Source organism: Canis lupus, chromosome 2 (genome assembly GCF_003254725.2).
Source record: "Canis lupus dingo isolate Sandy chromosome 2, ASM325472v2, whole genome shotgun sequence".
Taxonomy (NCBI): Eukaryota; Metazoa; Chordata; class Mammalia; order Carnivora; family Canidae; genus Canis; species Canis lupus.
The window spans coordinates 49137182-49151808 of record NC_064244.1 but is presented as its reverse complement, the minus strand read 5'-3'; the positions used below and the strand labels follow the sequence as shown (position 1 = coordinate 49151808).

The following is a 14627-nucleotide window of genomic DNA, read 5'->3' as shown; positions in this document are numbered from 1 at the left end:
GCATTATTTGGTTGACCATTTTGTGACATTAACATTATTATCCCCACTTTACTAAGGAAACTAAAGCTTACAGAAGTAAATTAATTTAGTAAGCAGGTTTTCCTTTACTAAGATTCTCGTTATTAATGCCTTAAATGAAATAGAAGTTATTAATTAATTAACTAACTAACCAGATAACAATATGGAGACAGGTGATTCAGACCTGCTAAGGCACTTTGCTATCTTCATGTGGTGTCCATCTCTGGGTCCAACACTCATGTTTCAGCTCCCACTCACATGTTCTTATTGCAGCTTAGTGGGATGAGAGGATGAGCATGGAAATGCATGCTCCCTAATTTAGGGGCCTAAAATTTAGGGACATACATTTACTTGGAAATTACACAATTTTGCTCATATCCTATCGGCCAAAATTCACTTACCTAGCCACATCCAAAACCAAGAGAGCCTAGGAGAGAGTGGAGTCTTTACTTTAGGTGGCCAGCGTTTGCCAAAATTTGAAGTCTCTGTTTCTAAGGGGAAGAAGGAGAGAATGGGTGTGGGAACTGCTAGCCATGGTTATATACTTGGTTGTGGCAGGTCTGAGATTCAGATAAAAGTCTGTGTTCCTTCAGGTTCTACTGCACAGCTCTGGACAACCAGCTGGATTTCAATAGTTCACCTCTTGAAAAACTTCTTGGGATACCTTCCTGTCAGAACTGAATTTCTAGATGTCTCTCCAGACATGTATAGAATTCCTTTCATTAGAAAACAAACCTATTTAGCTCCATGTTTTTGGTTTTTGTTTTTATTTCACTTGTTATAGCTATCAGGAAAACTGAGTTAAATTTAGAGACTCACTGCTATTGTCAGAGAATATGTTCCAAAGCCTGCTTTAATCCTTCCACTGTTGATTCATCTTCACTTAATTTGTACTTTCTCTCTTCTCTTCTTTCCTCCCCGCCCCTCCCCTTTGTCTGGATCTTTATTCTATCTTCCAAAGTTACGGTGCTCTGGTGTTTCCTCTCTGGATCCCCACTGCCCACGCGTTGACGACGAGGAGTAAGTCGAGGGGGTTGGTGGGAAGGATGAGAGCAAGTGGTTTCACAATGTCTCACTTTTTCATTTTTTTTCAACTTTTATTATTAGTTTTTATTACACAAGGAATACATATTCATTGTAGAAAAATTAGAAAACACAGAAAAGCAAAAAGAAAAAATAATCACCCATAATCCCACTACCCATAAATAACTACTATTAACATTTTAGTGTATGTCCTTCTAGCTTCTTATGCATATATATACATACGTAGATATATTTATATATAATTTTCTTTTTTTACAAATATTGTGTCATACTATACATACGGTTTTATAACATGTTTTTTCATTTAATATATGTCGTGAACATTGTTGTTTATTCCCTGAAAAAATTACACAGATACTACATGCTCATTGTGGAAAAATCAGAAATTACAGATATGCAAAAAAGAAAATGTAAATGCTCCAAATCTCACCTCCCAGAGATAGATGCTGTTAACATTTCAGCAAATATCCTTTCAGATGCTGTAATGCACACTGTGTATGTCTATTTTTAAAATGGGAACATATCATGTTCTTCTGTAACTTCCTTTTTTTATTTAACAATATAGCTGTTTACTTCAATAAATATACATCTAGTGCTTATTCTTAATTGGTGCACAGTATTCCATTGAAAGGATATACCATATTTAACCAACCCTATATTGTAGGCTCATGTTATTTCCATTCCTCCAAATAATGCTCCTAGAAACATCCTTTCTTGCATATATTTTTTGAATAATGAATGAATGTATCTTAGTTCATTTTTCTTGACTTTTTTTTGAGGAGAATTTCCCTAACGTGGAAGTATTTGGCATACACAAAAAATATACTGCCAAAATATTTTTCCAGAATCAATTTATACTGTTGTTGACTCTGTAAGAGAATGTTAATTTCCATACTTCCTTGTTGTCCCTGGGAACTATAATTCTTTATACCCTTTGTCTTTCTGATACGTAAAAAGGAGTATATTGTAATGATTTGCATTTTTGATTACTAGTTAAATATTTTCATATTTATTATTTGTTCATTAATTTATAGTACACTGCCAGTTTATGTCCTTGGCTCAATATTCTACTGGAAAGTTTGATTCTTTTTGATCATAAAATGTTATTTACTCATGCATTCATTATTCACTCACACAATAAATATGTTTTCAGTATTTGCTTTGTGTCTAGCACTGGGTTAAGTATCAAGAATATAACAGTAAGCGAAATAGACATGGTTGCTGCTTTCTTGAACTTCCAAATTAGTGGATATAAACAGACAAATAAGTAATAATTTAATAAGTACAATGAGGAAGCAATGAAATGCAAACACTTGGTTGGGAAGGTTGTAGACCTTAGAAACTTCCCAAGGGTAATGGAGCTTAAGCTCTTGATATATACTAGGGATCGATGCTCATTGTTGCATATATTTCAAATTTTGTTTTCTCTTAATTTGGTTTGTTATTTTTTACTGTATAGGCATTCCACATTTTAATTGGTCTAATCCATCCATCTTTTTCTTTTTTATTTCTTCCTTTGTTGTCATGCTTAGAAAGGCTTCTTTTCCATAGTAAAATTACATAAATATTTGTCAGTATTGCCTACTAGTCCTTTTACATATTTATGTGCTTTAACATCTAAATCTGTACTTCACCTAGAATTTATTTTGATGGAAATTATGAGGTATAGATCTAGTATTTCCCCCAACATGTGGCCAAACCAATCATCCCAAATTATTTAGTAATCCAACTTTACTCACAGATTTGAAATGCCATCTTTATAATGCACTTAATTCCTCTATGTTCTTGGGTTTATTTCTGATCTTTATACCTAATTATCATGATTTATTATGGGCCAATAGCATCATTGGTTTTTCCTCATCCTATCTATTGTGATCTGAAAGCTGAGCATTTTGCATTTGTGATGTTTTGGAACACAAAGAAATGATAGATAGTGCTTAATTAGTTATATGCGTGTGGCATGGGACGTTAGTATGGATGATATCCTTAATCCTTTCAACTTTGAGACTTCCAGAATCTGAATTCCATATGGGATACTGTTACCTGGTCCCCCCCTTTTTTTTCCTGTCTAAAATAAACAAGATGCTTTCATACTCTTTGCATTTATGGTCTCTTCTTATGCTAAAGCTCAGCATTCAGTAGGTGGCAGTATTGCCACACAGGAAATATCCAACCATTGGAGGAGCACCGAGGAACAAAATGATCTGGATTTTAGAATTTCCCTAAGAGCTTTCATTAGAGGAGGCATCAGGGCTGTGCTACTTCTAAAGCCTTCTTTGTACCCTTGATCAATAGCACAACCAGAAGTCTGCAGTCACTCTGTTCCTAGAGGCGTGCAAAACATCAGTATTTTAGAGTGATAACTTGGCTTTGTGGGCATTCGTGCACATACCTTATCCACAAGTGTCTTTGAGCCCAGCCACTGACTGATTTAAAGCCAGGAAATGTGGTTTTAAACAATATGATTGTGGTGGTATTCAGGTGATTTTTATTTTCTTTATACTTGGTGGTATATTTCCGATTTCCCACAAAGAACATATATTGCCTCTGTAATCTGGAAAAAAAACAACAACGATGCATCAACATGGGATATTAAAATTATAATGGTTACATGGTGAGGGTATGCCAGGAAAAGTTGACATCCTTTTCTGTTTTTAGCATGTGAGCACATGCAACAGAATGGGTTCAGTGTTCTCTCCTTACCTCTAGAGAGCAGCTCAATGTTATTGCTAATCTGAGAGCAAATTACCAGAAGGAAGCCAAGACAGTAGACCTCTATCTCATGGACTACACCTGAGAAAGTCCTTTGGTAGGTGAGAGGAGAGTTGGGTCAGCTCCTAAAGAGATGCATTGGCATATCTAATGGGAAATGGTGAGCTATCTATTGCCATTATGAGTCAGTGTAGGTCATCATGACTTGGAGCACTGAATTTAATTTTAGGACCGGCTAGTGAAAGAAGATCTATAAATCTTGGAGTGTGTCCACAGGAACTACAAAACCAATCAAAGTCTGGGAAACAGGCACTATGAATAAAAGATAAGGTGGCTGAATTTATTTACCTTAGATATGGAAAGCCTAGCTGGGGAATTAGACAAATTCCCATCTCCATGAATAGCTACTACAGCCCTCCTAGACCTGGAGGTGAGACCTGAATTTATTAACAGTCTTCAGTTGTACAAAGGACAGTGGCACAGGAGGTAAGTGTTCCTTTCATACTGAGACTAAGGCGAGAGTGAGCACAAATTAACCAAGCAGAAGTGATTTAGGTCAAGCATTTAGAGGAACGTGCTGAACATCAAGGTTGGGTTTATCAGTTAATAACTTTGCATGAATTAAAAGGAACTAGATTGAAGCTAAGGGTTCCATAGAGTGGAAAGGTGGGTGAAGGCAAAGATGGGAGCTGAGAGTGTGTCCAATTGGGATATTTTGTAATTTCTAAAACAACGGGCCCTAAGTGAATTAACCACGTGGGATGAAAATGAACCATATTCAAAAAAGATACTAAACTTTAGTCAAACCTGATTTATGAAATCAGGGTTTGCAGACAAGATAAATCTAGGAGTGGTTACCTGCTTTGCAAAGGGGTATTCATTCTAAGAGTCTTTAAATAGCATATTCCAACAACTGTTTTACCAATATTTGATTTAGAAAGTTGTTATTTTCTCATAAAACTTTCAAGGATAACTCTTTATACGAAGTCAGGCATTCCTATAACCATGCATGAATTACCAGTTCATTGGAACACAACTCTGGACTCCAAGAATAAGGCCAAAAACCAGCTGGTATCATCTAGAGAACTGCGTAGCCTTTTGAGGTCTCTTCCAACCCTCTAAGTCTTTTGCTTTCAATCACAAAAGCTAGAAGACAATTCCAAGTATAATTTTCACAACATCAGATATTAGGTTGAACCATATGAAATTGCCATTTTTGTGGGTCAAAACAGTCAAATACCAGCAATTTTGTATAGGTCAATCTAATACAAGAATTATTCTGGTAGCTCAAATAAACCTAATCTCCATCTTCACTAAAGCTAACAGCTTTAATGTATTTATTGTTGGGCCAAAGTATTGGACATATAAATGCCTGTGCACATAAGTACTGAGAAAGTATAGGGTTGGGATTAACGATGCATCTTGGATAAACCACTTATAGGCATCTAGCTCATCCTTTTATTGTACTAGACACTGGTGCCTCTTGTCTGACTTTAGGATTTCTCAGATTTTAGAAAGCAAGAAAAGAAGTCCAAAGGCCTGATCTCTCAACTCATGGGAAATTCTGTTTGGGTAAAGGGCCAAGGAAGAACAGGGGAAAATATAACACAATTTGTACCATGTTACAAGTTTAGTGAGGAAGATCATAACAAAGCTGTGCGCAGAAAAACAAAGCGTGTGGCTTCCTCCTTTCTAAAATATAGTATTGCTTAATGTGTCCTGCTTTCAAGATTCTAAGCATAAGACAAGACACCAAGTACACATTGGAAAAGTCATATCTGCATAGTCATCTAAAATGAGACAAGCTTAGCGTAACTAAAAAGATTTTATTAACGTAAAATGTTAAATATTTTTACGATCTGAGCTAATTCCAGCATGCCCTATAAGATTTAACACTATGCTGATGTGCAGACATCATGCTTCAGATTTCAATTAGAACAAAATGTGATAATATTCAATTTTACATTTGAGGGTAATTGTATATGTTACTACACCATTTTCTAACTGGATTACTTCATTCTCCAAGAAGCTGAAAAAGACACCATTGGATCAAAAGGAAATTAGTTGCCCATATGCATTGTACGAAGGTCTTAGGATTATTGTGTATTTACAAAAATTTAAATACTTCTCATATATGGTTTTTGTTGCATTATAAATTAAGATATCTTTATGTAGAAGCTCTTGGATTCTGACAGAATGGAAGACTAAATGTAAATGAGTGCAGACAAAGCAATAGGTGAGGTGGTGTATGTTTGATTATAATACTGTTTCTAATAATATTGATTGGAGTTTTGAACACAGTTTTGCAGTTTTAGATAGGTTTCTATGTTTAAAGACTTTCATATATGATAAATTGTTCACATGAGATCAGCAAGAGCTAAAGATATACTATTATACATGAAATAATTTTTCTCTGTATAGTACATTTAAAAAAACCTTTAAATAATTTAAAAACCATAATTCTTGCATCTGTCATGGTATGGTTTGGAGCAGACATGCACAATGTCAGCTTTAAAAATCCTTTTAAAAACAGCCTGCTTTTCGAATCTTTTTTTTTTTTCCCCTTGACAGCAGCTGCTTTCAAATGTAAAATCATTTAAAAGGGTAGGGGGAGGCGAATAAAAGTAATAAGGAAGCATAGAAAACATAGTCAAAAACCAATAATTGTGGTTCAGCTGTCTGGAGGTCCTCAGGTTCTGTGATATTTTCAGGTCTTCACGATCGTGGGTTTCCAGAAGGAGCTGCCTAGCTTGAGACCAGACAACACAGCCCAAAGAACCTTCTCTTCCGTCTTCTAACCAGGGGGTAGGGAGTTAGATTTAGAAGGCTGCTGTCATCTGTGATGGAACAGAATGTACATATGAGCGAATTACAGACACAGTAACCTGGGTTTTATGAATTGGCTTTTAAAGTCCACCTTTTTAAGATCAAGTTTTCTTGACTTCAGCATTATTGCCATTTAGGACCAGATAATTCTTTGCTGTGAGGGCTGTTCCGGGCACCATAGCAGGTTTAGCAGCATTCCCTGGCCCTACTTACTCTCTAGATGATGGTAATGCTGCCCCACCAGTTGTGACAACCAGAAACGTCCCCACATGGGGACGAACGTTCTTTGTTTAGTGGTGGTGGTAGTAGTGGGGGCACATAGACTGCAGTTGAGAACCACTAATTAGAATCAAGCAAGCAAGCTACTGGGAGGCCCTTTCTGAGTTGGGGGAAGTATAGCATTTTAGAAAGAGCCCATGCTTTGGGGTAAAGTTGGCCTCTTTCCTAAACCCACCTCTGCTATCTCCTAGCTCTGTGACTTTGAATGTGTAAATTGAAACTTGCTAAGCTTCAGTTTTCCCAAATGTAAACTAGGGTTTACTAATACTTACCTTAGATGAAGATTATATGAAATACTCTGTGAAAAACATGAAGCTTGGCTGGTATCCTAGGTGCCTAGCACAGAGGAAACATTCAGCAAATAGAGCTATTGTTAACTATTTTTCTTTACCATTGTAAAAGAATGTGGTTCCACGTGCCTACTTCATGCGAACTCTGAAAGAAGTTTCTCAACTCTTCCTTGTTGAGTCTTTGGCTAGCGATTTCTATAGATTTCTGTACACAAGGGCATCCCGGGAAGATGGCCCACTGTTAAATTGGTAAGGTTTGATGTTGAAAGTTTTAGCACGATGACAAGTAGAGGAGGGAAGAAACTGGTAAACCAAATTCAGTTTAGTGAGCTGGTTTTGAAGAAATGGTGCAAACCAAAAGAGAGGGTGGGTGGGCCTAGCCTCTTGCAGCAGAACAGGCAGTCTGGTCCCTGGGGCTGGACAGGGACCACAAGGACATGACTTGGAAACTGCCAGTGTGGGCAGCACTATGACATGATTGGAATGGAGCTAGGGGCCACCTAATAGTTGGTTGGCTCTGGCAGCTGTTATGTACCTAAGCTTGGCCAGGATCAGTTGCATTATCTTCCCAGAGCAGAGCCAAGGGGGTTCCTTCCTTTCCCCATCCGAAACTTGAGGATATAGGACCTTGGGAAAGAGTCCAGAATCAGGAACTGGATGAGGGGGTGGATAAAGTGAAAAATGTGCCTCGCTTCCATAAAAAAAAATGAGTTTGGAGATGAGGGTTGGTTTTTCTTGGTTACTGAGCCTGGACGCTCAGTAAACTATCAAGAGCACAAGAAGTTTGGGCTTTCTAGTCCTCTTCGGTGCAGTGTGTCATCCAAGTGCCTGGGCTTTCCCTCCCCTTCCCCAAAGGCTGCTGTGTGTCATACTTATTTGTAAATTAGCATCACTCACTGGTTCCTTGGAATGGCGCCCTATGCTATACACTTAGATGGAACCAAAGTAGCGAGTCAGAGTCAAGGAAGAAAACAGGTGCCCCAGCTGAGGACACCAAATGAATCAAACACGGTGTACTCTCCGTGAGGAGATTCATATCAAGACTGACCTTTGTATCTGTGCATTCATTACAGTGAATCAAAAGTCTCCATGGATGAATATTCTCTCTTAAGATTCATATTCCGCTAATGGGGAGAAAGACCGGATGCTCCTTGTCCTTTCCGTGGTGAAAAGCATTTCACTATATTCTGGATGTCAACATTTTGAGTCTAAAAATAGGACCTCGGGATCCCTGGGTGGCACAGTTTGGCGCCTGCCTTTGGCCTAGGGCGCGATCCTGGAGACCTGGGATCGAATCCCACGTCGGGCTCCCGGTGCATGGAGCCTGCTTCTCCCTCTGCCTGTGTCTCTGCCTCTCTCTCTCTCTCTCTCTGACTATCATAAATAAATAAAAATTAAAAATAGGACCTCTCCCTTGTATAGTTAAACTTGCCCCAAATAGTGAAGACTCTGAAGGCAATGTCAAACACTGTATGCGAGTCTCATTTCTCAGGAGAATCTCTCAGAGATGATTCATGGTCTATTTAGAACAGAAAGAAATGATAACCCCCTTTTCTCATGAGTTTTAGGACTCTTCTTTGACCACCAAACGATCAACAAACTTAACCTACTTGGAGATGGCAAAGCTGCAGCAAACTCTGAAGAGTAAAGAATTTCATTTTTTGGTATCTCTTTGGATACTGGCTATGCTTCCTGAAACACAGGTTCACCAGGAATTCAGTGGTTGCTCGAACAGAATCCTCAAAACTATGAAGATATTTATAGGGAGGAAAAGTCTCCTTATTTCCATTTAAGACTTGGAAGATCTATTTCCCAAATGCCCGCATATATCCTTCCCTTGCTGCAAACCCTTAAGAGATCTGGGGAGTGACCTAATGGGTATTTACATATTATAAAATGCAACATGGATGTGTATTGTTCCCACTATGTGTGGAAATGTCAACTGCATGTTGTATTTACAGAGAAACTGTGTGTGTGTGTGTGTGTGTGTGTGTGTGTGTGTGCGTGCTGCGGGGGCACATTTGGTCCCGTGTCCTCTTCTTTTTGTATTCAAAGCACACAGGAATTATTCACAGGTATTATGAGATTCATATCAAGACTGACCTTTGTATCTGTGCATTCATTACAGTGAATCAAAAGCCCTTTTGTGCTATTGAAATTCTCCTCAGTCAGCTTCTTTTCATATCTACCTGCCTATATATAGTTAGATAGATAGATAGATACATTCACTTGTGAGTGCTATATATACACGCACGTGCACGCACACACAGCACTCACATGAATAGAAGTGTTAGAATTGATGAGAAAGTGCTCAGATGCTCAGCAGAGGACAGGCTGCCTGTAGGACAACTGCTGGCTTGGGGCATCTTTGTGGAGCATTTGTGACACCTTTGCCTCGCCTGGAGCTTGTCTGAACATCACCTAGGGCTGAGGTGACACAAAAACTCCAAAATCCTTGGCAGAAATTCAGAGCAGCTTTCTACACCCTAGGAAGCCGACATGGACAGTAAATGCTGAAATCCACCAGCAGTCAATAAGCCTGGAATGGTCTGGAGTGGATTCAACTCTAAGGAAAGATGTCTTTCCACATTGATTGAAATCCTGTCTCTGAAATTACAGGCTGCCAAAAGCCTGGGAACAAAATGGAACGTTTCCCCGCTCGTTCTCAGCTTTCTGGGCTAATCCACCTGACCTTGCTGGAAAACCTTTGATTTTTATTGTACATGTTTGAGACTTTTATAGCATCTTTTCTCCAAAGGGCATGCTCTGAGACAGCTGTAACCAAGGACAGTTTTAGATCTGAAAATGAAAAGTGGAGAAAGGGAAAGGGAGGGAGGAAAGGAGAGGAGATAAGCGGAAGAAAAGGAGACTACGCAATTCAGCCATCGGCAAGTTCAAACCTTGGTCATTCGAAGCTTAATTCCTGGGTATTACCAAAGCCAGGGACATTGGAACCCCCTAGGGCACAATGATACCATTTCTCAATTTTTGCTCAAATTTCCTTTGCTAATACAAGATTTCTTGTATAGATGCTATGTTAAGAAACAGAAGGACATAAAAATATGAAGTTTTCAAATAATTGAACATTTGAGTTTAATGCTATGTTCTCAGATAGAACCAAGAGAAGTGGGACGCCTGGGTGGCTCAGCAGTTGGGTGTCTGCCTTTGGCTCGGGGCGTGATCCCGGAGTCCCAGGATCGAGTCCCACATCAGGCTCCCTGCATGGAGCCTGCTTCTCCCTCTGCCTGTGTCTCTGCCTCTCTCTCAGGTATTTCATGAATAAGTAAAATATATATATAAAAAAAAAGAACCAAGAGGAGTGCTCATGATATAATGGTAGTTGCAAATTTCTCTTCCAGGAAAAAAAAGGAGACCATCACCCACTGGTTCTCAAACATTAGCTGCATTAAGCATCATCTGAGGGTGTGCCGAGGTAGAGACTGCTGGCCCTCCCTCCAGAATTGCTGGATCAATGGGCAAGATCAACTTAGATCTTTCTTACAAGTTCCCAGAAAAGCTGATGTTGCTGGTCCTGAGGCCACGCTCTGAGAAGCCCTGCATGAGTCAAAGGCCTGCTAGGTGCAGGCTCCATGTTGGGTGCTGGGGATCACACCCGAGGGGGCCTAAAATGAAGGTGGTTCTTGTGTCAAGGATGTTTGCTTGAGTAACCATGACGCATCATCAGAAATGCCGTAAGAGCGACACGGATACATAACACTGTGACAACTCTTAAGACAGGAATTGTCTCCCAAGCAGAGAAGGAAGAAAATGATCATGGAAAAATCATGGAGGTCTTGGTATTGGCTCTGGGCCACAGGGTTGAGGAGAACTTGGACATCTGATGAAGGGGGAGACAGATTTTTCTGGATGGAGAGAAGAGTGTGAACAAAGTCATGGAGGTCAGAGGCAACTTGAATGTGGGTTCAAGTAAACAGTCCAGTCAGGAATGAAGGGTGGACTGAAGGGTGGAATAGCAGAGATAGAATTCCCTAAATGTGGCGATGCCTTCTCTTGCCCTCTGCCTTTATACGTGCCGTTTCTTTTTCCAGAAAAGTCCTCCCTTCTTGAACAAATGACAATCCCTCCTTCAAGCTTAGCTTGCAACTTCCGATTTTCTTCTCAGTCCCCTTTAGAAACCTCAGTTCTTTCCTCTCAAAACCTAAATTATGGCGTTCAGGGCATGTGTCTATGCACACACTCCTTGGCTGGTGCCGATCGTTCTTAAGGTTTCAACTACCATTTATGCAGAGATGCTTAAATATGTGTTTCCACCCTCCCAGCTCCCACGTCTCACGTCAGCCTAAGACGTGTACACCCGCTCTTCACCACCAAGCCCCACTCTTGGAGTTCTTTCATCTCCAAAACATCACCGTCCTCTGTTTCTACTGCTCCTCCTCTGTTCTCTCCAACTTAGCAGACGCCAGCGTCCACCCTTCTGTCCAACTACGAACCTGGGCTTCTTCCTTGACTCTGTCTTTTGTCTTATGCAACCCATTAGCTGTTCATGTCCTCTTCTCTGCCCGCCCCCCACCCCCTGGCTTCTTGGGCACACCCGAGGCATTCCTCACCTGGATTTTTGCACCTGCCTCCTAACTGGATCCCTCCAATGGCTTCAGGATAAAGTCCAAACCTCAACGTGGATTATAGGGGCCTTCACGATATAGGCCCACCCACTTTTTAAATCTTTCATGGCTCTTTTCTAGCCACTTTCCCAACTAATGAAGTGCTTGTAGTTCATCAAAATGCCCTCCCCTTTCATTTCCTCATCTACCTTCAAGATCCAGAATCTTCTACCTAGGCTCTGGATTTTTCCCCCCACCTCTTTTTTCTTTATCCTTTTTTCCATTTCTTTCTTTGGCTAACTCTGATTCATCATCAGACATCTCTCCTCTGTTTCCAAAAAGCAATTCTCGATAACCAACAGCCCTCTTCCCCATCCCACACCCCGACCCCTTACAACTCACATCGAGCTAGGTGAGAATCCCATATGTCCTTGGAATGCCCTGTGTCTAGCTATTATGGCACTGTTATATTCTACGCACTAGTTCTTTGTCCAATAGTGCATGTGTGGGTGTGAGGTGTTTCCAGAAATCACATGCCCTACCCCCAAAACATTATCTCAATCTCTATGATGGGAAGCACGTCATTTGGGAAGGCTTTCCAGGTGATTCTCACCCAGTCTCTTCTGTTGCACTAGAGAGCCTCTAGAGGGATACATATCCCCAGCCCCGGACACAGAACTTGGCACATTATAGGTTACCATCACATGTTCGATGATGGTGGGTACACCAGATGCTAGGGTAATGAGTTCTTCCTCTAGTAGGCAATGAGTAGGCATGTAACATTTGTGAGTAGGGACTGAACCCAGAGTAATGCATTGAGAAAGTGCTATGAGATCGGTGACGTGTGAATTAATTGGAGGAGAGAGGGGAAGTACATATGGCATACTGAATCCTGGATGGCAAGTGGCTGAGATTACCGAGGATATGGGGCTGCCAGCGTAAAAACTACTCAGAGTGACATTCAGACCCCACATTGAAGCACACAAAGTCTTTATGGGAGTCCCTGGTGAAAGGACCTAAGAGGTCATCTGTAGGCAACCGGGTGGCATAACTGCCTAACGGTCTTCAGCCAGAGAGCAAACGCTTCTGCATGACATGGCTAGAGTGGATACGGGAGGTCCAGACTGGAGTGGACCCAATATGAACCTGGGGCAACTGTTTCTAGATCCAGTTTAGTCTGGAGAAGCCTGGCCCTAGGAGGGGACCCATTCTAGAACAGATTCAATTCCCAGCTGATCCGCTTCAGACTGATTCTGACCAACAGATTCTGGTATCGACAACCAGATTCTAGGCAAGAGTGAATGAATGCACAGACACACCCCCTAGCCTTCATTAAGTCAGAATTCTGGAAAAGGTGAAACTGCCTTTCAGGCTGAATTTTTTTTCCTGCCAACTTATTTTGTTTGATTACAACAAACATCTAGAAGATGCTTGTCCTTCACTTTCGGTCTCCTTTTAGCCTTTGTCAGTCACCTTGTGGGCTCCCCACAGGTGGTTCCATTTGTAATCCATTTGACACAGCAAGACTATCATAATTAATGAAGCTCCCTACAGCACTGCCAGTGACCCAGAATGTAGGACAGGAGAGGCGCTGGAGCAGGGGAAAGAAGAGCGGGCTGAGAGCCAGGAGACCTGGACGTGGTCAGGAGCCTGCTGTGGGGCTGTCTTAGAAAGAGGGCAGCTCACTTTTCTTTCATGCCTTTGTCTCCAGCCTTAAACGGGAAGGATGGGAAAGAAAAGACCCTGCCTAAAACGAGGGCATCATCACGAACCATTAAAACTCCTGCTCTTGGCTGCCTCCCTTCATTTGTCACCGAAAAGCAATTTAAAACACACTTGAGTTGTCAACTCAAGGGGTGACTGTGGTGGGAAAGGGGGAAGACACGATTGAATCTTTAAGTGCTAAAATAAACATGGAAGTTTCCGAGGCAAGGAGGAGAGTGAGGCCCTGAGAACACTGGCATCTGGGCGCTTCCAGGGTAGGATGCCCAGAGCCCGCCTGGTGGGATTTTCACATGGTCAGGGTTGGAGGTAGGAACACAGGGAACCAAGAGTGGCATCTTTTCCCTTTTTGTCTCTCTGCTTCAAACACACATGGAATAAAAAGAGAAAGGAAAGAAGAAGCCAGAAGAAAACCAGATGGCTTTCTATAATGGTTTTCATCCAGTTACAAAGATGTTTTGACAATAAAGTCCTGGAGAAAAGGCCTGGAATATATTTTTCCACATTTCACCGTGCACTGTTTCTTGCATATGTTCACCTACACCCATATAATAAACAGAGCAGCTGCTAAAGGATTCCAGGAAGGTCACGGGAAAGCTCCTGCGCTCTATCTTGGTACACAGAGTCAGACACAGGAATCTGGCCGATTCGTTCATTAAAATGGTGCCATATGCATCTGCTAAAGAATGTTCCCAGAGGGACCCAAGAGGGCCTGCTCTCCTTCCCTCGGGCCTTCTCAGATCCTCCGGTTCAGACTTATATCTCCCTTTCTCTCCTGGTCAGCTCATAGAGACATCATGCTATGAGTCCCCAGGAAACTTCAAGAACAAGAGCTGTGGCATCACATGCCAAGGGGCCCATTTTTCCCCTAGGTGAAGAAGCCTTTACGTGAATTGAAGTCTTCACCTCAATTTTTTTTTTTTTAAATTGTTCTTCAAAATCCTACTGCCTTAATATCTCTTGAACAGGTCCCTGAATCTCCTAGCTTGTTCCTTTTCAGGTTCTAAACAGATTTAAGGTTTAAATCCTGAGTATCAGGGCACCTGGGTGGCTTGGTGGTTGAGTGTCTTCAGCTCAGGTCATGATCCCGGGGTCCGGGGATTGAGCCCCGCATCAGGCTCCCTGCAGGGAGCCTGCTTCTCCCTCTGCTTATGTCTCTGTCTTTCTCTTTGTC

The 14627-nt window shown here is 41.1% G+C and overlaps 1 protein-coding gene across 2 annotated transcripts in view; it reads right to left on the bottom strand.

Moving 5' to 3' along the window:
• Positions 1-1094: 1094 nt before the first annotated feature.
• The window catches only part of LOC112660055 (regulator of G protein signaling 7 binding protein), a 102791-nt gene continuing 89258 nt past the window's right edge, over positions 1095-14627 (bottom strand). For both annotated transcript variants that reach the window (XM_025447380.3, XM_025447381.3), the window contains exon 6: positions 1095-6611. In XM_025447380.3, coding sequence (XP_025303165.1) covers positions 6520-6611 — 92 coding nt within the window. In that variant the 3' untranslated portion in view covers positions 1095-6519. The remainder of the gene's footprint in view (positions 6612-14627) is intronic.